The sequence below is a fragment of the Phoca vitulina genome, unplaced genomic scaffold (assembly GCF_004348235.1).
Source record: "Phoca vitulina isolate PV1807 unplaced genomic scaffold, GSC_HSeal_1.0 scaffold40, whole genome shotgun sequence".
Lineage (NCBI taxonomy): Eukaryota > Metazoa > Chordata > Mammalia > Carnivora > Phocidae > Phoca > Phoca vitulina.
Window position 1 is genome coordinate 12,158,557 of NW_022589743.1, and position 23,410 is coordinate 12,181,966.

Consider the following 23,410-nt stretch of genomic DNA (forward strand, 5'->3'; position numbering starts at 1 on the left):
AGCAGGGGGAGTGGGAGAGGGAGAAGCAGGCTTCCCGCTGAGCGGGGAGCCCGATGCGGGGCTCGATCCCGGGACCCTGGGATCATGACCTGAGCCAAAGGCAGATGCTTAACAACTGAGCCACCCAGGCACCCCTATAGATTGTGTTTTTGGACACTTTAACATTATGGCATGATACACATTTTTCCATGCTTTTTTAAAAAAAGATTTATTTATTTTAGAGAGCGAGAGTGAGAGATAGTGAAAGCAGGGGGAGAGGGAGAGAGTGAATCCTCAAGCAGACTCCCTGTAGAGCCCGACGTGCGGCTTGATCCCAAGACCCTGAGTTCATGACCTGAGCCGAAACCAGGAATCAGACGCTTAACCAGCTGCGCCACCCAGGCGCCCCTGCTTTTTTCTTTTTCTTTTTTTTTTTTTTTTTAAATAGACTTTAGTTTTTAGAGCAGTTACTGGTTCACAGCAAAATTGAGCAGAAAGTACAGAATAGCTTCTGACTCTACATGTACAGCCCTGCCCCCAAAACATCCTGTACCAGAGTGGTACATTTGGTACAGTCTGTGAACCTACAGTGACACATTATCATCCCCAAATCCATAGTTAACATTAGGGTTTATTCTTTTTTTTTTTTTTAAAGATTTATTTATGTATTTATTTAACAGAGATAGAGAGAGAGCACAAGTAGGCAGAGCGGCAGACAGAGGTAGAGAGAGAAGCAGGCTCTCCGCCGAGCAGGGAGCCCGATGCGGGGCTTGATCCCAGGACCCTGGGATCACGACCTGAGCCAAAGGCAGCTGCTTAACCGACTGAGCCACCCAGGTGCCCCTAGGGTTTATTCTTAATGGTGTACATTCTATAGGTTTTTAACGTAGGATGACATGTCAGTTTTAACGTATAATGACGTATCAACTATTATAGTGTCATGCATAATAGTTTCATTGCCCTAAAATGCTCAGTGTTCTGCCTGTTCATCCTTCCTGCCCCCCCACCCCCTGGCAACCACTGATCTTTTTATTGTCTCCATAGTTTTACCTTTTCCAGAATGTTATATATTTGGAATTGTGTCGTATTTAGCCCTTTCAGATCCCCTTCTTATTTTTCATAAACATTTCAAGTGACTGCAGTTATTCCATTGAGTGGATATAGAGTTATTTTTAACCATTCCTCCTCTGTTGTTGGGCATTTGAATTAGTTCTAAGTTTTCACCATTAGAGATAACACTGCACTGAACATCTTCATACATAAAGATAAAGCTTTCTCTATATTTATATGCTTATATAGAGTTTTTAAAAGATATATATTTAGGGGCGCCTGGGTGGCTCAGTTGGTTAAGTGACTGCCTTCGGCTCAGGTCATGATCCTGGAGTCCCGGGATCGAGTCCCACATCGGGCTCCCTGCTCAGCAGGGAGTCTGCTTCTCCCTCTAACCCTCCTTCCTCTCATGCTCTCTGTCTCTCATTCTCTCTCTCTCAAATAAATAAAATCTTTAAAAAAAAGATATATATTTGTGAAGGCATCTATATAAATATATTTATATTTATTGAAAATATCAATATAAAAATAAAAGTTATCTCTATTGTTAGTATATGTGCTGCCAAAGCAAGCACAAATTATCTCTGTTTTTAAAATTATTTCCCTAAGTAAACTCCCAGCAGGGAAATTATTGGGTAAAAGATTAGGAATATTTTAGTGGCTTAATATATATTGAAAGTTGTTATTGCCAACTTGCTTTCTAAAAGTGTTTAAGAGTTTCAAAATCTGGGGCACCTGACTGGCTCAGTTGGTAGAGCATGCAACTCTTGATCTCAGGGTTGTGAGTTCAAGCCACACATTACTTAAAAATAAAGTAAAAATTTCTTAAAAAGTGCAAAAATGTGGTGTTAGAGGAATTCCCATTTTGCTGTACCCTTACCATTATTGGGTATTATAATAACAAAAATTTCCTAAATTTAAATTTTAATTAGCACTTATTTGATTATTTGTGAGTTTAAAGATTTTACTGTATGTTAGTCATTTTTTAAAATTGTCTATCTTCGGGGCACCTGGGTGGCTCAGTCCTTAAGCGCCTGCCCTCAGCTCAGGTCATGATCCCAGCGTCCTGGGATCGAGCCCCGCGTCGGGCTCCCTGCTTGGCGGGAAGCCTGCTTCTCCCTCTCCCACTCCCGCTGCTTGTGTTCCCTCTCACTGTCTCTCTCTGTCAAATAAATAAATAAAATCTTAAAAAAAATAAAAAAAAAAAAAAAATAAAATAAAATTGTCTATCTTCACACTTGTCTACTGAGATATTTATATATTTATTATTTGAAAAGGTCCATATTAAATAGTACAGATTTCTTCTAAATTGTGAAAGTAAGTAGTTATATGTTTAATTTGCTGTTTGGGATGTTTGGCTAAAGCGTGCCTTATGTAAACATAGGTAATGTTTTTATTTTATTTTTTTGAAGAAGCAAATCTTTGTCTTACTGTAAGACACTAAAATACTTTAAAATTTTTGAGAGTTAACTGTTTTTCAATCATATCTTTTAAAGGAACTCCCACCTTACCTTGGCAAACTGGATGTCACATTTCAAAGAGGTAATATTTCCCATTTGCAGCTTACATATTGACATTAAAGTGTATTTATTTACACTGAGAATTAGATATACATGTGTGTTTTCTTCTGATAATAAGTTCTGGCTAAAGGTACTGCCCTCAATACTTATTGTCTCAGACCTACAAATCTGAAATATTGACCCTGAGATGAAGGCTAAAGATTTAATTGGCTCATTCTATTTAAGTTTATGTACAGTTAATTTAAGCCTGAATACTAATTACAAGAAACCCAGATATTATTAGGGCTACTTTGCATTTCTGAAGCTTCAAATTCTAGATTACTATAACTTGTAGTAATAATCCACCATAGGTAAAAAAAAAAAAAACAAAAACAAAAACAAATGAAAAGACATTGGAAAGACCTCCTTTCGGATCCTTACTGATTCTATACCATTTGATTTTATGTCATTTCAGTGCTCCCTATCTTAAATTATTAGAGAGAATTCTATTACTCAGATTTCTTAACCACCCATTTCCTGGTCACCATCACTTTTTCATCATCAGCATAGCAGTTTTCTCTCTTGTGAGGGAATATTTCTCACAAAGGAGCATGTTCCTTGGCTGTTTGTTGGATTTGTTAGAATGGAACATACACAGCTAGAGATACATGTTGCTGAGCAGGTACAGGGTCCCACACTATCACAATTCAGCCTCATGTTCTGAATGATTCAAATGTAACTCAGTAAAACTACAAGATGCTACATGTTGTGGTCCTTGGTGTGGTATGGTTTGCATATAGTTAAAACCCTGGTTAAATGTCAAGGATCTAAAGAACTGTAACTGCTCTGTGAACTAGATTAAAAATTGGTCAGTATAATTTCTCCTTGATTGGAAAATTTAAGAAAGCCAAATAAGAATCAGAAAGTTGTTTAAATTAGCTATTCTAAAGAATGTTTAGATCTGAAAATTGTTTGATTTTACTTTCCAGGTGAGTATCATTAAGCTGTGTTGGTTTGCAGAAACATTTTTTTCATTCTTGTGATTAACAGGATTATACTTGCCAAGCTACTACATTTGTGTCAATTATGGATTTGTGAAGGTTAAAAACATTTCATAAGTGAAGTTTTTTGTTTGTTTGTTTTGGGGGGGTTTTGTTTTGTTTTGTTTAATTTTTTTCCCTTGTAGAGCAAAGCCAAAGCTTCACAAAGATTAAAAGGTCCTTTGAGGAAAAAAATGTTTTAATTTTTTTTTCAGGTTTTATACTTTCCTTTCTTTCTTTTTTTAAGTTTTTATTTATATACCATTTTTCATAAAGCCATAACACTTTTTTTTTTTTAAAGATTTTATTTATTTGAGAGAGAGAATGAGAGAGAGAGAGCACATGAGAGGGGGAAGGGTCAGAGGGAGAAGCAGACTCCCCGCTGAGCAGGGAGCCCGATGCGGGACTTGATCCTGGGACTCCGGGATCATGACCTGAGCCGAAGGCAGTCACTTAACCAACTGAGCCACCCAGGCGCCCAAAGTCATAAAATTTTTGAATATGCAGTGACCTTTGAGACCATATAATTCTGTCTCTTCCTGTTTTAGATAAGGAAATTGAGGCTTAAGGATGTAAATTAACTTAAGGTCATACAACAAATAAATCACAGATCTAGGACTTGAAACTAGGTCTCTTTCTAACCAGCCCAGTGTTCAGCTGCACCATGCTGCCTCTCCATCTGAAGAGTCTCTCTCTCTCTTTTTTTTTTGATTAAGTAGGCTCCTTGCCCAACATGGGGCTTGAACTCATGATCCTGAGATCAAGAGTCACATGCTTTACTGACTGAGCCAACCAGGCGCCCCTAGATTCTCTTCAAATGCCTTATTAATAGCACTGCCATGTCTCACTTTTTAGACACCTATAAAAAGAATTAATTTTTGTTCATATTGCATTCGGTTTATCACAATTAACTTAAGACTCTGCATCAAATGTGAAGTTTACATTTGAAATAGGCTAATATATAATACTGTAAAAACTTGATTCAGATTAGGCGATAGTTGTTCCTTTTTTTTTTTTTTTGGTCCTATTTCCCTACTCAGAACTGTTGCTTACTTTTCTTTAAATACTGGAGAGAGAGAGAGACTACTAGCTCTCAGAGGAATACAGATTTTAGGCCTCTGGTTTTCTTTGTGGTTCACAATTTTACTGAAGAAGTAATTTTTTTTTAAGGTGCTTTAATGTGCCACAGGCTGCATTAAAAAATAAATATAAAGAAAGAATATAAAAATGTGTTACCCAAAGGGTTTGTTATTATCTATCCTGCTTACTTGAAAATAGCCTTTTTTTTTTCATGAAAAATACATAATTTGGGTAATCTAGAGTTGGTCAGAATGGTCAGTTTTCAAGTTCTAGCACTTTTATAGAGGCCACTTCACTCACTCCATCGCCCAGCACATCTTATGGTATATTCCTTGCCTATCACTCTTGTTTTCCTCTCTCTCTTTTTGTAGTATTTCCCAGTGGTTATCTTCTGCCCAGAACAATAGTGGGGACAAATTTCTTTCCCCAACTCATTTTCTACATTCTATGCTGGCTAAGGCATGTAATGTAAATATCTTCACATCACTTTAGCATGTGCTTTTTTTCCCCTTTGTTATTAACGTAACTTTAATTTCCTTGTTTCTCCCACTATTAGATGTAATATTATTCTTATTGTATAACATTCCAAAGTTAGTGTTACCTGTTTGACTTTTTTCTACGTTGATCCTTTTTTTTCTTCAAAGTTTGTTTGTTTGTTTATTTATTTATTTACTTATTTATTTATTTGAGAGAGAGTGAGAACTAGAGAGATCACAGAGGGAGAGGGAGAAGCAGACTCTCTGCTGAGAAGCCCGATGTGGGACTCGATCCCAGGACCCTGAGATCATGACCTGAGCCGAAGGTAGCCGCTTAACTGACTGACCCACCCAGGCGCCCCCTAAGTTAATCCTTGCAAACATCTTACCTGGGTGTGAATAGCTATTGCCTATGGCAATTCTTTTCACTGCGAAATTAATTTTTCCATACTTAACAAGCTAACAAAATTTTTACTTAACTAAAAAAATAGCAGCACTGTTTAAATGGAGTGTAGTGATAGAGGTGTTCTGTATTTGCAGTGTCAGTTACAATAGCCAATAACCACATGTGACTGTTGAACACTTAAAATGTGGCTAGTCCATCTCAGGGACTGAATTTTAGTTTTATTTAATTTTATTTTATTTATTTATTTATTTATTTATTTTAAAGATTTTTTATTTATTTATTTGACAGAGACACAGCGAGAGAGGGAACACAAGCAGGGGGAGTGGGAGAGGGAGAAGCAGGCTTCCCGCTGAGCAGGGAGCCCGATGTGGGGCTCGATCCCAGGACCCTGGGATCATGACCAGAGCCGAAGGCAGACGCTTAACCATCTGAGCCACCCAGGCGCCCCAGTTTTATTTAATTTTAATTTAAATAGCCCTGTGTGGCTAGTGGCTACCATCTTTTTTTTTTTTTTTTTTTAAGATTTTATTTATTTATTTGACAGAGAGAGAGACACTGAGAGAGGGAACACAAGCAGGGGGAGTGGGAGAGGGAGAAGCAGGCTTCCTGCCTAGCAGGGAGCCCGATGTGGGGCTTGATCCCAGGACCCTGGGATCATGACCTGAGCCGAAGGCAGACGCTAACGACTGAGCCACCCAGGCGCCCCTAGTGGCTACCATCTTAAACAGTGCAGGACTAGAACATCATGTTCAGACTTTTTAGATTGTTAACAGAAACGAGTTTACACTAGCTTAAGGGAAAAAAGAAACAAGAGATTTAGTTTATCATTAACTGTCTATAATAATGGTGGATCTGATATTAAACATTATTGAATCCAAGGGCACAAAGGGGACTCTTTTTGAGTCATTCTGTGGTTCTGCTTCTCTTGGGTGTTACCTTCTTCCAGTGTAAATGGAGTTTGTCCTTGTGGCAGGGAACATGATCACTGACAACTCATTTATATCCTGCCCACACATTGACCCAAGGGTAAAAAAGCAATCTTCCTTTGAGCTTCAAGGGAAAGTTCTAGAGAAAGACACTGATTGGCCCAGCATGGGTCATGTGTCCATCCTTGACATAGTCACTGTGGACAAAAAAATAGGCTATTATAATAGACCAGACCTAGGTCATATGCATGCCCATGAGAATAAAGGGGGAGTGGGTCCTGTTTTTGAGAGCCCAATCAGAACAGTGTGACTTAAGGGAGATGCAGTTTTCCAAGGGAAGAAAGGGTGCTGGGGAGGTAAAAACAAGCTAAATTTTTATATGTTAACATAATTTTTACAGTTCAATTAGGTAGTGTACAGTAAGTCTAAACTCAATTATAGTGCTAGAAATCCATGTCAGGATAGTTCAAAAGCAATTTTTTTTTAAGAATTTGGTTCTTAAAAAAAAAAAAAAAATTTGGTCCTCCTAACTAAAAAGCCTAGAGGTTCTATGCCTTCAGACGTGACTAATTTCAGTTGCTTAACTAATAATCAGTCTCTATCTCTGTTTCTTGGTCTGGTTTCATTTATGTTAGCTTTGTTTTCAGGCAGACCTTCTACACATAAAGATGGACTCTGCCAACATCAAAAATATATGATGCATTCAGCTGAGGATTTCAGGAGACCTCTCCTCATGTTTACAGTGTTATGCTTAAGGTCCATGTGCTCTCTTTGTGGCCAGGGAGACAGAGCCAAATGATTGAGAGTCTGGTCAAAATGATCCAGAGCCCCATCATTACAAGGAGTAGTAAAAAGGCAATAGGAATGGAATACATAACAGACAAAACAGTAACACATTTTTCCTTTTTTTTTTTTCTCATTTATATGCTGCCTTTTCTTTTTCTTTTTTTTTTAAAGATTTTATTTATTTATTTGACAGAGACACAGCGAGAGAGGGGACACAAGCAGCGGGGAGGGGCGCCTGGGTGGCTCAGTCGTTAAGCGTCTGCCTTCGGCTCAGGTCATGATATCAGGGTCCTGGGATAGAGTCCCGCATCGGGCTCCCTGCTTCTCCCTCTCCCACTCCCCCTGCTTGTGTTCCCTCTCTCGCTGTCTCTCTCTCTCTCTGTCAAATAAATAAATAAAATCTTTAAAAAAAAAAAAAACAAGCACAGGGTAGTGGGAGAGGGAGAAGCAGGCTTCCCGCCGAGCAGGGAGCCCGATGCGGGACTCGATCCCAGGGGATCAGGACCTGAGCCGAAGGTAGACGCTTAACGACTGAGCCACCCAGGCGCCCCTATATGCTGCCTTTTCATATGAGCCTTAATTATAAATAATTTTTTGACATGGATTTAATTTACTTTGTTGATACACTTTGTACAATGAAAATGAAATAAAGGATCTGTTACCGTTTTGTTATTCATATAGTAATGGGATTGAAGTTTCAGATGGAAGGGAAAATTTTATGATACTTATATAGCATGCATAGTATATTATGTAAATGATTCAAGGCAAAAGAGATTAGGGAAAGAATAAAGAAAATAACGCTCAGGAAAGGTAAAAAATGACTAAAAATCCTCTTCTAATTTTTTTGTGACTCAGTTTTCTTTGAGTAGCTGCACTGATACAATTCTTTAACACATTCCTGAATTAGCATTTATTTCCCTTGCCTGAACATATATATATTCTCAATATCTGAAAATTTCAGTGGTGATATCAGTAAAACTTTCCAAACAACCTCCATATCCACTGGTAGAGTATAGGGGATTTTTTTTTTTTTCCTTCTACCCTCTAGGTTCTCAGCAAGGATTTATAACAAAAGAGAGATTAACAAGAGAAAAACAAACAAATTTATTAATATATGTATCATGGTAGAAACTCAGGGTTGAGTAACTTAAAGCCTGGCTAGAACTTGAGTTTATATAGCATCTTAACAAAAAAATCCAATACATTTTCAGAGAATTGACAAGACAAATAAAAAGGATTTTGAGTTTCTAGGGTAGATATATTCATGGGAAGGTAAATATATGGGTGAATAATGGAAGATAAAGGCTAGTCAATAGTTTGTTATGCAGAGTTCTGTGGTGCTGATAAGGGTCTAAAGTTGTTGGTGATTTATGTTTGTACAAATTTAAGTCTTGTTCCTAGGCAAATGGGAAAGGACAGAGTGCTTTTTTTGTATCTGCTTCATTTCAGTTGCCTTCAGTTAAAAATAATCCTTATGCCAAAGTGGCATATTTTGGAATGGTAAACTCTTACCTTTCTGGGAGAATGTTTAAATTAAAATAATTAAATTGTTGCATAGCTACTCAATGGAGCATTTTAAAACCATTTAAAATAATAAATAGAATAAGATTGGTGGATTATAATAATACCAATGTCATGGTTATGATATTGTACTGTAGTTTTACAAGAGGTTATCGGGGAATCTGGGTAAAAGGTGCATAAATCTCTGTATATTTTTCTTATAACTCCAAATGAATCTATAGTTATCTCAAAAAGTTTAATGAAAATATTTTTAAATCATAATTCTAAATTCTAAGTGTATTAACATGTAATATTTATTTTTTACTTATGTAAAAAGATCAGGTTAAGATCTGTAGGTACACTATATTATAACTGTATTAAATTATGCATAGGAAAAAAAGACTAGAGAAAGTATACTAAATGGTCACAATGGTTATATCTAAATTGTTGGATTTTAGATGATTGTCCTTTTCTTTACTTTTCATCATTTTGTAAATGTCTTCTATGAATACATACTATTGTGAAAACAATACTTTATCTTTTTTCTCCCAATCCTCAAAAAAGTGAAAGTTATCTTTTAAAAATACCTTTAAAAATCTTGCTTTCTCAGCATGCCAATGTGAAGGAAAAGATAACCGAATTCCATTACTAAAGGAAGTTTTTGAGGCTTTTCCTAACACTCCCATTAACATCGATATCAAGGTCAACAACAATGTGCTGATAAAGAAGGTACGTGAGCCAATCCCTCTTCTGGGTATGTTGTATCGGATTTCACAAACTGAATAAGGCTACAGTAGGTGACTTCATAGATTGATAATATTCAAGGAAATGTGACACTCTAGGGATCAGTATTGTTTTAAATAATGCCCTGGTAGAAGAGATCACTTTACTGTAGGAAGGCCTATTTCCAGAGCAAGCTGTCCTGTCCCAGTCATGGATAAAAGTGAGCTCCTGTGAACCAGTTGTTTGGCATCGATATAATTAACTTCTTCAAATTTACTTGCTTCCTTTGTAGTTAGTTTATATCAAATGACTAAATAGTTGCCTTCTATTAGATAAATCATAGAATGGTAAAATGTAAGTAATTGCTTATATTTTATAAAATAATCTGAATTCACATATTGGTTCTTCCCAAAGTTTATATTATTCACTGGCAGAAAGTCAATTGTAATCCATTTTTTTAAAGATTATTTATTTATTTATTTGGGGGGGGTGAGTACAGGAGGGGCAGAGGGAGAGGCAGGCTCCCCGCTGAGCAAGGAGCCTGATACGGGACTCAATTCCAGGACCCTGGGATCATGACCTGAGCTGAAGGCAGACGCTTAACTGACTGAGCCACCCAGGTGCCCCAATTGTAATCCATTTTTTAAGTGAAGTAATGTAAGCGGATTTACCAGTAGGCACATGCATGAACTTTTGCATTTTCACATGTAGGTTTCAGAGCTGGTAAAGCAGTACAGACGAGAACACATAACGGTGTGGGGTAACGCCAGTTATGAAATTGTAGAAAAGTGCTACAGAGAGGTAAGCTTCAAACATGATACGGAATGATCTTTCTTGCTGTTGTTGTGTATCTATAAATGTTATCACACTAATAATTTTTAAAAGTATCTTATTTCAAAGCCTTGATACAAAGACAGTACTGGGTGGAGGCACCTAACCAGAAGTTTACTAATAGAGGTAATGGATTTAATAGAAATAATGTATGTGGGCTGGCTCACAGAATTCTTATTTTCACATGCTAATAATATTAATTGTTTGCCAACATTTTATTATGTACATTATGAAACAAGATATGATTCCTGTCTTACAATGTCTGTTTTTTGTTAGGTTATTGAAATTTTTGTGTAATTTTAAATTGAGGAAAGGATTTTAGTCCTTCAACTCTATAACTCAAGCTTCTTCTCTGTTCCCTACCTCCCAAACAGAATTAATCAGATTAAGCCAAGATCATAGTTATCAGGTGGTATATAAAAGTAGGGCCATCTACCCACCGAAATTTTTCTGTTTGAAGAAAATATATCTATAAAAAGTTAATTGGATATATTTAGACATGGTATGCTAAGCCTCTATAAGCAAGTTTAGCTATATACTATAGCTATTATAAGTATAGTTTATATACTTATATACTATAGCAAGTATAGCTAGGAGAATATGAAATTCAAAATGTTAAAAAAAAAAAAACCTTAAGCATTAAAGACTCTCTCTCAGAATACAAGTGATAGTGCAGAAGAAATACTGTGACACAAATAGCAATTCAAAATACAAAGATTTCTTTTGGGAAGGCCTTTCTTCCTAGCAAAGAAGGCAGAAACATAGATCCAGAATTGGCACCATTATAATTAAAAGTACCGTTGAAGCCTTCATTAAGGCAAGTAAGTTTTATTTATGTGCCACAGGCTCTCTGAGATTCCAAGGTAGCTTGTGTACACAAGGAGAAAACAGTGATCATTGGGATAAATGGCTTCAGATGCTAAGAATTTAGTGCTAAGACTTTTCCATAACTAATCATTGTCTAAGGGTATTTTCACGTGTCATTAAAAGTGACTGTACGGGAGGCCTCATGGCCTGCTGGTTGTTATACATTATTCAAATGTTTTTTAAAAAATAAAAAATAGTGATAACAGCAAATGCTGGAGAAGATTTCCTTCTCCAGCATTTGCTGTTATCACTATTTTTTATTTTTTAACATTTTGAATTTCATATTCTCCTAGCTATACTTGCTATAGTATATAAGTATATAAACTATACTTATAATAGCTATAGTATATAGCTAAACTTGCTTATAGAGCAATCTCTCCAGATTGCTGGTGGAAACGTAAAATAGTACAGCCACTTTCTTCATTTGTTGGGTAGATTTCTTACCAAACTAAACATACACTTACCATATTAACCAGTAGTCTCACTCTTGGGCATTTATCTCAGAAAAATGAAAACTTATGCACATAAAAACCTGTATATGAATGTTTATAGCAGCTTTATTTATTATAGCAAAATACTGGAAACCAACCAGAATGCCCTTCAGTGGGTAGATCTCTGAACAAACTGACATAACCACATGATGTAATACTATTCAGCCATGAAAGGAAATGACCTCCTGACACCTGTAACAACCTGGACTGTCCTAATCCTCAAAGACATTTTGCTTAGTGAAAAAAATTAACCTCAAAAGATTACATACTGGAATCTCTATATTGTGCACCTGAAACTAATATAACTATGTTAACTAACTGGAATTAAAAAAAAAATTAAAACAAAGAAACAAAAACCAAAAACAAAACAAAAAGATTACATACTGTATGATTCCATTTATGTAACGTTCTCAAAACTATACACATGAAGAACAGATAAGTGGCTGCCAGGGGACAGAGACTGGGGGTGGGGTAGAGAGTGGGGGCAAATACAACAAAAAGGTAGGGGGAGGGAGTTCTTGGCTGTGATGGAACTGTTCTGTATCTTGATTGTGGTGGTGGTTACACGAATTGAAACACTGCTAAAACTGCACTAAACCTGGGCACCTGGGTGACTCAGTTGGTTAGGCATTTGCCATTGGCTCAGGTCATGATCTCAGGGTCCTGGGATTGATCCCCGTATTGGGCTCTCTGCTCAGCAGGGAGTCTGCTTCTCCCTCTCCCTCTGTGCTCCCTCTCTCACTCTCTTTCAAATAAGTAAATAAAATCTTAAAAAACAAAAACAAAAACAAAACTGCACTAAACCAAACACATGCACAAATGAATGCAGATTTTAAAAGTGGTGAAAACTGAGTAAGATCTATAGTCTAATTAGCAGTGATATGCCAGGCCGGTAGGGTGTTAAAAAGAAAGGAGAGGAGAGGAGAGGGGAGGGAGGGGAGGGGAGAGGAGAAAAGAGAGGAGAGGGGAGGAGAAAGGAAAGGAGAGGGGAGGAGAAAGGAGAGGAGAGGAGAAAGGAGAGGGGAAAGGAGAAAGGAAAGGAAAGGAAGAAGGAAGGAATAAAGAAAAGAAAAGAAAAAGAAAGAAAGAAAAAAAAAGAAAGAAGGAAAGAAAGAGAAAAGAAAACAACCAAAAACACCAGTGATCTACCAGTGTCAAGTCCTGGTTCTGATATTGTACTACAGTTACATCAAATGTTACCATTTGGGAAAGGTTAAGGGTACATGGGACTGTGTTTTTACAACTTTTTGTGAATTTGTTGTTTCAAAATAAGAAGTCCACTTCTGGGGCGCCTGGGTGGCTCAGTCGTTAAGTGTCTGCCTTCGGCTCAGGTCATGATCCCGGGATCCTGGGATCAAGCCCCACGTCGGGCTCCCTGCTCGGCGGGAAGCCTGCTCCTCCCTCTCCCACTCCCCCTGCTTGTGTTCCCTCCCTGGCTGTGTCTCTCTTTGTCAAATAAATAAATAAAATCTTAAAAAATAATAATAAGAAGAAGTCCACTTCTGACTCAGAATCGCAGAAGTTTTCCCTTGATTCACATATTTTTCTCAAAGCCTCTGGCTTTCTGTCATTTTAGAATTTAAAAACTCCAAAACCTCCAGCAGTAATTTTCAAACATCATAGTAAAAATGTCTCAGTCATATTTGTTATTCATATTATGAACATGCCATATAATTAAGTCATTGATTTATAAGAATTTTACATTAGCCCTTTAATTCCCAAATGCTAGAAACTAAAAATATAAAAATAACTTGGCTAATTGAATTTAAATTAAAAAAACAAAAAAAAATATAAAAAGAAAAATGGGGCACACAGTGGGGAGGGGAAAACATGTGGCGCTTAGTCTCACGCAATGATTTTTAATTCATTCTTACTTAATGCAGTGGTTCTTAAGCCTGGCTGTATGTTGGAATCACCTGGAAAGTCTCAAAACAAAACAAAACAAAACTAATGCCTGGGTCCCATTCCATAAATTCTATTTATGTCATTCAAGTATAATTGAAACACAATGTGATATTAGTGACTCCACAAGTCTATACATTAGGCTGTGCTCACCAAAAGTGTAGCTACCAGCTGTTAACCATACAACCCTATTACAATACCATTGACTGTGTTCCCTATGCTGTACCTTTTACCCCCATGACCTATTCATTCCCTGACTGGAAGCCTGTATCTCTCACTCCCCTTCACCCATTCCTCCACTCCCCTCCCCTCTAGCAACCATCAGTTTGTTCTCTGTATTTATGGGTCTGTTTCTGCTTTTTGTTTGTTTATTCATTTTGTTTTTTAGATTCCACATATAAGGGAAATCATATGGTATTTGTCTTTCTCTGTCTGACTTATTTCATTAGCATAATACCCTCTCAGTCCATCCATGTTGTAAATGGCAAGATTTTCAGATGTTCTAATTTAGAAGATACCCAGTGGCACCAGCTGTTATGTCAGTGGTGGGCCAGCATACCACACCCCGCCCTCTCCCGCCCTCTCCCACCCTGGGCAGCCTGGCATGGCTTTCCAGAAGTACCAGTTATTGTTTTTAGTTCTCTGGGTCCGAAGTTGTGTAAGTTTTGAGGGTCGGCCCGAACCCTGTTTTTCCCATAAGCTCTGTTACTCTTAGGGCATGAATTTGCAGAAATCAAGTTTTTCAGGGACTTGTACATTGTGTTACAGCTGAAACACCTGAATATAAATAAGCCTAAAATGTTACAAAGCGTCATGTGAACATAGGGGCAAAAGAAATCCTCAAACTTATTTACTCTATTTTTTTTTTAATAAAGAAGTGGGTAATTTAGAGGTAATATTTAAAATAAATTACTTTTCTGCATAACTTCTTCAATATATTACTTTTGTATAGAAAAAAATCAGCTTTAGGGCGCTTGGGTGGCTCAAGCCATTGAGCGTCTGCCTTCAGCTCAGGTCATGATCCCAGGGTCCTGGGATTGAGTCCTGCATCGGGCTCCCTGCTCAGCAGGGAGTCTGCTTCTCCCTCTATCCCTCCTTCCTGCTCGTGATCTCTCTCTCTCTCTCATGCTCTTTCTCTCAAATAAATAAAATCTTTAAAAGGAAAAAAAGGAAAAAATCAACTGTACCATAATTTCTGTTTGTTTTAAAGACAAATATAGGAGGGGTTAGGGAGATGGGGATATGAGGGGCCATTTGCTGAGCATAGAATTTCGGTTTTACAAGATGAAAAGAGTTCATATATATATATATATATATATATATATAGCTTGCATTCTAAGCGTTTTGGGATCTTGAACACATTTTGCAATAGAAATCTAAAATGGTGGCTAGATTCTTCGACTAGCTTACAAAATCCTATTTATATTTGATGCATAATGTAGGTTGAAAGATGACATATTTGCAACAGTGTTTATATTTTATCTATACATATCAATATCATATCCTGCTTAACTAATATATAACTATATCTATAGATTGGAACACCTATATATCTATATGGATATATATGAATATATATCAATTTTTAGTTATATGTTTTTTAAATAGGAGTAAGGTTACTGAATATTTCATTTCTTCATTTCTTTGTCTTATTCCATTAGGTTCAGTATTTTTAATCTCTAGTGATAAGCACTATCACCAACAGACAGAAGTGGTGTTGCAAGCAGAGAATAGGGAATAGAGATACTTAAGTATCATCAATTAACAGCATAGAGCTCGACAATAAATCCTGACCCATTTGGCAAGGACTAGCCATTTTTAAATGTGGTGGGTTTGGAGATGGATATTGATAATTCAGGGAGTACTTTTAACGAATGTCCAGATACAGTCTTGGAAATTTTGAGGATGTGAAATAATCCTCTTCATTTGAGCAGTTGTAAAGTAACATAATATTGCTTGTGTCTTTTAGAATTCAGATATTCCTATACTCTTCAGTCTACAACGTGTTCTGCTCATTCTTGGCCTTTTCTTCACTGGCCTCTTGCCCTTTGTGCCCATTCGAGAACAGTTTTTTGAAATCCCAATGCCTTCTATCATACTGAAGTAAGTGGTTACTCTGTTTTCATCAGTTATCATAATAGGGGGACTAAGATCAAGGCTCATTAATATCAATGTAAATGATAAAGAATAGATTGCTATAGGGACGCCTGGCTGGCTCAGTCAGTAGAGCATGTGACTCTGGATCTCGGGGTTGTAAGTTTGAGCCCCACATTGGGGGTTTAAAAATAAAATCTTAAAAAAAAAATAGATTGCTGTAGTTATTTACATGTTGGATTAACTGACCTGTATTAATAATACTTTTTGATATCATTAAGACACATTTTTCTAAAATGAGTAATATAGGATAAGTATTTCATCTGGACCCATTTCAGGTAACAATGACTTTCTGTGCCTGTGTACTCAGAATTCAGGTACAAAGAATTGAGCTTAACTGTTGAAGCTTAATAATTCTTTTATTCTAACATGTAATAGCAATTGCCCTCCAACTTCCCTAACTTATTTATACCTCAGTTGCAATATGCAGCTGAAATTCAATTAAACTCCAAATTCTCAGGGCACCTGGCTGGCTCGGTCAGAAGAGCATGCGACTCGATCTCAGGGTTGTGAGTTCAAGCCCCATGTTGGGCCTAGAAATTACTTAAAAAAAAAAATTAAATTAAATGTGATCTCACCTGCATGGAAACTTTTTTCATCCCCAAACAGAACTTTAAAAGATCAAGCTGAACATTAGTGCAGCAGTCATTAGGAAATATTGGTAAGAAAAACAATTTGGTCGGTACCGTTGTATTCAGCATTTATGTTTCATGCTTGTTTTCCAATTTGAGTTTCTTCATGATGAGCATGTTTATTTTATCTATTCCCAATTACATTTATGGGCAGTTTTTGTAGTTATTTCTCAGACAGAATGGAAATCACTTCTTGCCTACAAAGAAACCATTTTCATTTGCTGGATTAAAATGATTCCTGACCATTTACTCCTGAAATACTTAAGCTTCCTCTGGCTTGGCATGGACTGTTGTTCTTTCTGGATTATCTCCATATGTTCTCTTAGAAGCAGGTATTACTGAAATACAGACAGATGAACAAACTTCATAGAATTAATCTTTTCTCTAAAAACTAATTGTGGATTAAGACAAGGTAGAATATTGTGTGTATTTTAATTTTTTTTTTTTTTATGGATGACAGTGGGTACTTCCTAAGACAAAGTAATCATTTGTTTAATGACGTAATTAGTGTTTGAGATACTAAGTCCCTGAGATTCCAGAAGTTGCAAGCAGTACTTCCCACCTGGGCTACAGCGAGGGAAAAGAGGATTTTATTTAGAGAGCTTCTAATAAAAACTGAATTCAGAGAGAAAGGAAAAAAAAGGAATTTAAGTGTGGAGACTCAGAATTATTCCAAGAGTATAGACAGGACGAATTAGAAAGGAAACAAGAAGTGAAACTCCAGGGGCAATGGAAATCACTGCGTGCTGTTAAACTTAGAAGCTGAGAAGTTTTGATAGTAGAGAGAGGCTTACCAGAGATTTGCTATGTGTACAACCCAAAGTTAATGACACAGGTAGTTGTGCTGCTCCAGGCATCTGAGGAAATTGAAGAAACTCAGCATAGGTCCAAAGGTCAAGTATAGAAAAGATAATTAAAAAGAACAGGGCCTAGGTTCCATATTTGCAAATCCAACAACGTGCTACATCATCACATTAATAAAAGAAAGGATAAGAACCATATGATCATCTCAATAGATGCAAAAAAGCATAGGGAAAAGACAAAGTACAACATCCATATATAATAAAAACCCTCAACATAGTAAAGGCCATTGAGAAAAACCCACAGCTAATATCCTCAATGGGGAAAAACTGAGAGATTTTCCTCTATAGTCAGGAATAAGACAGGGATGTCCACTCTCACCAGTTTTATTCAACACGGTACTGGAAGTCCTAGCCACAGCAATCAGACAACAAAAGGAAATAAAAAGCATCCAGATAGGCAAGGAAGAAGTAAAAGTTTCACTATTTGCAGATGACATGATACTATAATAGAAAACCCAAAAGACTCCACCAAAAAACTGCTAGAACTGATATATGAATTCAGCAGTCACAGGATACAAAATCAATGTGCAGGAATCTGTTGCATTTCTATAAACCAATAAGGAAGCAGAAAGAGAAATTAAGGAATCACTCTCATTTACAATTGTACCAAAAACCATAAGATACCTAGGAATAAATCTAACCAAAGAGGTGAAAGACCTGTACTCTGAAAAGAAATTGAAGATGACGCAAAGAAATGGAAAGACATTCCATGCTCAGGGATTGGAAGAACAGATATTGGTAAAATGTCTATACTCCTCAAAGCAATCTACACATTTAATGCAATCCCTATCAAAATACCAACAGCATTTTTCACAGAGCTAGAATGAACAATCCTAAAGTTTGTATGGAACCACAAAAGACCCCAAATAGCCAAAGCAACCTTGAAAAAGAAGAACACAGCTGGAGGCCTCACAATTCTGGACTTCAAGTTATATTACAAAGCTGTAGTAATCAAAACAGTATGATACCAGCACAAAAATAGACACACAGATGAATGGAACAGAATAGAAAATCCAGAAATGAACCCATAATTATATGGTCAATTAATCTTTGACAAAGCAGGAAAAAAATAGCCAATGGGAAAAAGAATGTCTCTTCAACAAATGGCACTGGGAAAACTGGACAGCAACATGCAAAAGGATGAAACTGGACCACTTTCTTACACCATACACAAAGAATAATTTCAAAATGTGAGAACTGAAACCATAAAAATCCTAGAAAAGAGCATAAGCAGTAACTTCTTTGACATCAGTCATAGCAACTTCTTTCTAGGTATGTCTCCTGAAGCAAGGGAAACAAAATCAAAAACTATTGAGACTACATCAAAATAAAAAACTTCTGCACAGCAAAGGAAACAATCAGCAAAACTAAAAGGAACCCACGGAATGAGAGAAGGTATCTGCAAATGACAGATCTGTTAAAGAGTTAGTATCCAAATATATAAAGAACTTATAAAACTCAGTACCCCAAAAATGAATAATCTAATTAAGAATGGGCAGAAGACATGAATAGACATTTTTCCAAAGAAGATATACAGATGGCCAGCACACACATAAAAAGATGCTCAACATCACTCCTCATTAGGGAAATGCAAATCAAAAGTATGATGAGATACTACCTCATGCCTCTCAGAATGGCTAAAATAAAAAGCTCAAGAAACAACAGGTGTTGGCGAGGATGTGGAGAAATGGGTAATCCTCATGCACTGTTGATGGGAATGCAAACTGGTGCAGCCACTGCGGAAAACAGTAATGAGGTTCCTCGAAAAGGTAAAAATAGAACCATCCTACAATCCAGCAATCATACTACTAGGTATTTACTCAAAGCATACAAAAATACTAATTCAAAGAGATATAGGCACCTGGATGTTTATAGCAGATTATTTACAATAGCCAAGTTATGGAAAACAGCCCAAGTGTTCATCAATAGATGAATGGATAAAGAAGATATGGTGTGTGTGTGTGTGTGTGTGGTATGTTTATATATATATATAAACACAATGGAATATTACTGAGCCATAAAAACAAATGAAATCTTGCGTTTTGCAATGACATAGATGGAGCTAGAGAGTATAATGCTAAACAAAATAAGTCAAAGAAAGACAAATACCATATGATTTCACTCATATGTGGAATTCAAGAAACAAAACAAATGAGCGAAAGAGAGGGGCAAACCAAGAAACAGACTCTTAACTACTGAGAACAAACTGATGGTTACCAGAGGGGAGGTGGGTGGGAGATGGGTCAGGTGATGGGGATTAAGGAGTGCACCTGTTGTGATGATCACCGGGTGATGTATGGAGTTGTTGAATCACTATATCGTACACCTGGAACTAATATTACACTGTATGTTAACTAACTGGAATTTAAATAAAAACTGGGAAAACAAAGAACAGGGCCCAGGTCTTCAAATATTGAAAGGGGAAGAAAAAACATGCTTTTAGGGTTTTTTTAGTCACATTTTTGCCCCATGTATCTTTTAATTTGTAGTAAAGTTTGGTTGTATGTTTAAGTTCACTATATACTAGTGCTCACTTCAGCAGCACATATAGTAAATCTACTATATACTAAGTTATAGCAGACAAAGTGAGAGAAAGAAGCTTCACCAAAAAAGAGAAGAGACATGAGCCCCAGGCACCCAGGGTCTAGAAAGATTACTTCCATTATTTTTTTTACCTTTTAGTAGTAGTAGCTAAAAGTCATCTCAAAATCAATAGAAACAGAGAACCCGGGGCGCTGGGTGGCTCAGTCGTTAAGCGTCTGCCTTCGGCTCAGGTCAGGATCCCAGGGTCCTGGGATCGAGCCCCACATCGGGCTCCCTGCTCAGCGGGAAGCCTGCTTCTCCCTCTCCCACTCCCCCTGTTTGTGTTCCTGCTCTCATTATCTCTCTGTCAAAAATAAATAAAATCTTAAAAAAACCAAACCAAAACAAAACAAAAAAAAACAGAGAACCCAAATGGGTTTTATTTTAATTTACTTTTGGGGTTTTTTTATAAGTATTTTTTGAGCACATACTAAGTGCAAGGCAACTTTGTTTTTGGACTCATTTTATCACAGTGATATACCTTCTTGTGTTTCTAATTTATGATTCAAATTTTTATTTTGCCTCAGGCTAAAAGAACCACACACTATGTCCAGAAGTCAAAAGTTTCTCATCTGGCTTTCTGATATGTAAGAATTTTAGTTTCTTGATTTACGAGTTATTGTTTTAGCTGAATCTATTAAATACTATGTTTATAATTTAGAGCAAGCTTTCTATATGTGATTTGTAACAAGGATGATAAGCACCTACTCTGTGGGTGGATGTATATGAATCATTTAGAACTACTTTAATTACTAGTCACAAAACCTTAAGAGGAATCTTGAGAGATAATCTCATCCAGCTTCAGGAGAAAACTGAATGCCCTCCTAACCAAAGGTAAATGATTAACTTAGGGTTATCTAGCTAGGTAGAAGAGGTGGTGGTATGTATAACCATTCCCTTCTACCTATTTGCTGTTTTCACTAACCTGCAGTCAGAGACATGGCAGAAAGAAGTGTGTATAGCAATACAAGTATATGTAAAAGTGTATATTGATTAGTGGCACATTTCTCTGAAAAATCTGCACGAAGACTTAATAGCAGACAGGAAGCCCCACGTTTAGGGTGGGCATCTCCTTTAAAGAAAATACTTTCATTTCTCAGACATGTTGAGTTTAATTTTAGGTAAATAACACAATGTTGCTGTGCTATATTTTGCTTTAAAATGGAACCCGGAATGCTTAAATAATAGTCCTAAATCACAACCTTTTAAGTTACTTAACCTCCTCTCTCAGAGAGTTGGAAAACTAGTTTTATCTTTTCTCTGTGCCACAGGGTTTATTCTTTTTTGCTCTATTCCTGATTTAATTTCTAGTTTTCAAGGATGCATTTTTAATTGGTGTTGAGTGCATATGATTTTTAGTTTCTCTTATTTCATCACTTTAATAGACATAAACAGAATAGAAATAATATGTATAACTTTCCAGTATAGTTTGTTCCCATCATGCTCAAGTGATTTATATTCTAAGAGTTCACTTTTAAGTCAATTATTTAGCACTTAAAAAAAAGCTGCAGTTTTCCTATTTATAGTGTAATCAATGGACATTAGGTTTCTAAGATAGCACATGAAAGACTAATCCATTATGTAAATGAACTATGATATTCTAGAACTTGGCCCAAGTTCACTGCCTTATTTTAAGTTGGAATGTCAGTCAGACTTCCCAGCTCTTTCTCACTTGTTATGGTGTCGACAGGGAAATCGAGGAGGCCTCTTGTCTACTGAGTGGCTTCAATAAGATTGGGTCTCTTGAGGATGTAGTTACAGAAGAAATAGGAGGTTCTGGTGGTCCACCAGCAAGCGGCCAGCCAGCAGTGAAAGGAGATCCAGCGGTTAGAACATAAATGCATCCACCGCAGTTATTACTTGAGGCCATTGCTTTATTGTTGCTACAGCATTGGGATTAAATTCAGTTAGGAATTACAAACTCTAAATGGACTAAATTAGGACTAAGGACTAAGAGTCCTTCGTTAGAGTTAAGAGATATCTAAATCTGTCCTGCTTTTCTTTTCCAGCTTACTAATGAGAAAAGCCTTGTTTGACCACCTCACTGCCAGAGGCATTCAGGTAAGTTTCTGGAATGATGCATTTTTTTTTTTTAAGATTTTATTTATTTATTTGAAAGACAGAAAGAGACAGCGAGAGAGGGAACACAAGCAGGGGGAGTGGGAGACGGAGAAGCAGGCTTCCCGCTGAGCAGGGAGCCCGATGTGGGGCTCGATCCCAGGACCCTGGGACCATGACCCGAGCCGAAGGCAGACACCCAACGACTGAGCCACCCAGGCGCCCGGAATGATGCATTTTGGAAACAGTATAGCTCACCAGTTTAACAGTAGTGTAAAGGGCAGGAACTTAATTTGGTTCCAACTCTGATGCTGCTGCTTTACTGGTTCACATATGAAGACCTTAAACTTAACAAGAAAGCATTGGCATTTTAGTAACTGGAGTCCACTTATGTATAGGTGACAGTAGCTGAAGCCAGACAGTGTATATTTAATGGGTAAAGTAAAAAAAATTTAATGGGTAAAGTAAAAAAAAATTTAATGGGTAAAGTAAAAAAAAAATTCAAAGGGTTCAATGATTTCTTAAAATTACAGGTTTAAAAGGTTGTTTCTAAGTATGCTGAGATTGTAGTGTGTAAAGGCTATTATAAAATTTTAACCTTTCATCTCATACTTCTCATGCTTCTAATTTTCAGGTCTATATTTGGGTATTGAATGAAGAACAAGAATACAAACGAGCTTTTGATTTGGGAGCAACTGGGGTGATGACAGACTATCCAACAAAGCTTAAGGATTTTTTACATAATTTTTCAGCATAGAAAAGGAGGTACTCAGAAGCACTCAAAGATGAAAAGACCTAAAGAAAAAAAAAACAAAACAAGTTTGCCATCATTTCCCTAAGCCATTTCCAGAATGGTAAAGGTTTAATCATTTAAGTTTTTATTACCTCATTTTTAAGCTTGTCTGAGAATGTAGAAACTATATATTGTATATTTATTTTAAAGAACATTGCATATTTTACATTTGTAAATTGTTTAGAAAGATAACTGGTTATGAGATGTAAGTAGATTATTGATCAAGAGTTCTGTATATGATGCAGTATTCTATTATAAGTAATTATAAAATCAAAGACTATTGGATAAATTTGATATTAGCCTTCATTGGAATAAGATCAACTAATTAGTAAACCAAAATTATTGAAGGCCACTACAGCTATGCTGAGTTGTCTCGTTATTTCTAGGTACATCTTAGTTTAAAAGGAAAGAAAATGCAGTGGGAGGGGAGCTTAGAAATCAGTGATATAGTTATCTGACAAGCTGTACATTATTAACAGAAGGGAGGCTCAAAAAAAAGAACTGAAACTAATACTTGATCAGAAATAAAAACTGTAGACAATTAGATTTCTTGGTTGCTGTTGTTAATGGGGACATTCTGTTTGGAATCTTCAGGTGTAACAGTGTTACCATGTCCTTTCTTTTTGGTACACATTAAAATTGGACTTAAAAGACCCAAATAGTCATATATTTGTGTTTCCTCTAAACATTATGTTTCTTCTAAACAAAATTTTCCATTTTTTGGCAGTGACTAACTGTTTGGGCCTACATCTAGATTTTAAATAATGTCTT

General features: G+C 36.6%; 1 protein-coding gene across 1 annotated transcript in view; it reads left to right on the plus strand.

Moving 5' to 3' along the window:
* GDPD1 (glycerophosphodiester phosphodiesterase domain containing 1) overlaps positions 1 to 22,649 on the plus strand; it is a 46,782-nt gene extending 24,133 nt beyond the window's left edge. Inside the window, exons 4-10 of the mRNA XM_032428889.1 lie at positions 2,526 to 2,571; positions 9,353 to 9,471; positions 10,177 to 10,266; positions 15,526 to 15,659; positions 20,316 to 20,375; positions 21,798 to 21,849; positions 22,481 to 22,649. Of these exons, the coding sequence (XP_032284780.1) occupies positions 2,526 to 2,571; positions 9,353 to 9,471; positions 10,177 to 10,266; positions 15,526 to 15,659; positions 20,316 to 20,375; positions 21,798 to 21,849; positions 22,481 to 22,603 (624 nt within the window). The 3' untranslated portion in view covers positions 22,604 to 22,649. The remainder of the gene's footprint in view (positions 1 to 2,525; positions 2,572 to 9,352; positions 9,472 to 10,176; positions 10,267 to 15,525; positions 15,660 to 20,315; positions 20,376 to 21,797; positions 21,850 to 22,480) is intronic.
* Positions 22,650 to 23,410: the final 761 nt, after the last annotated feature.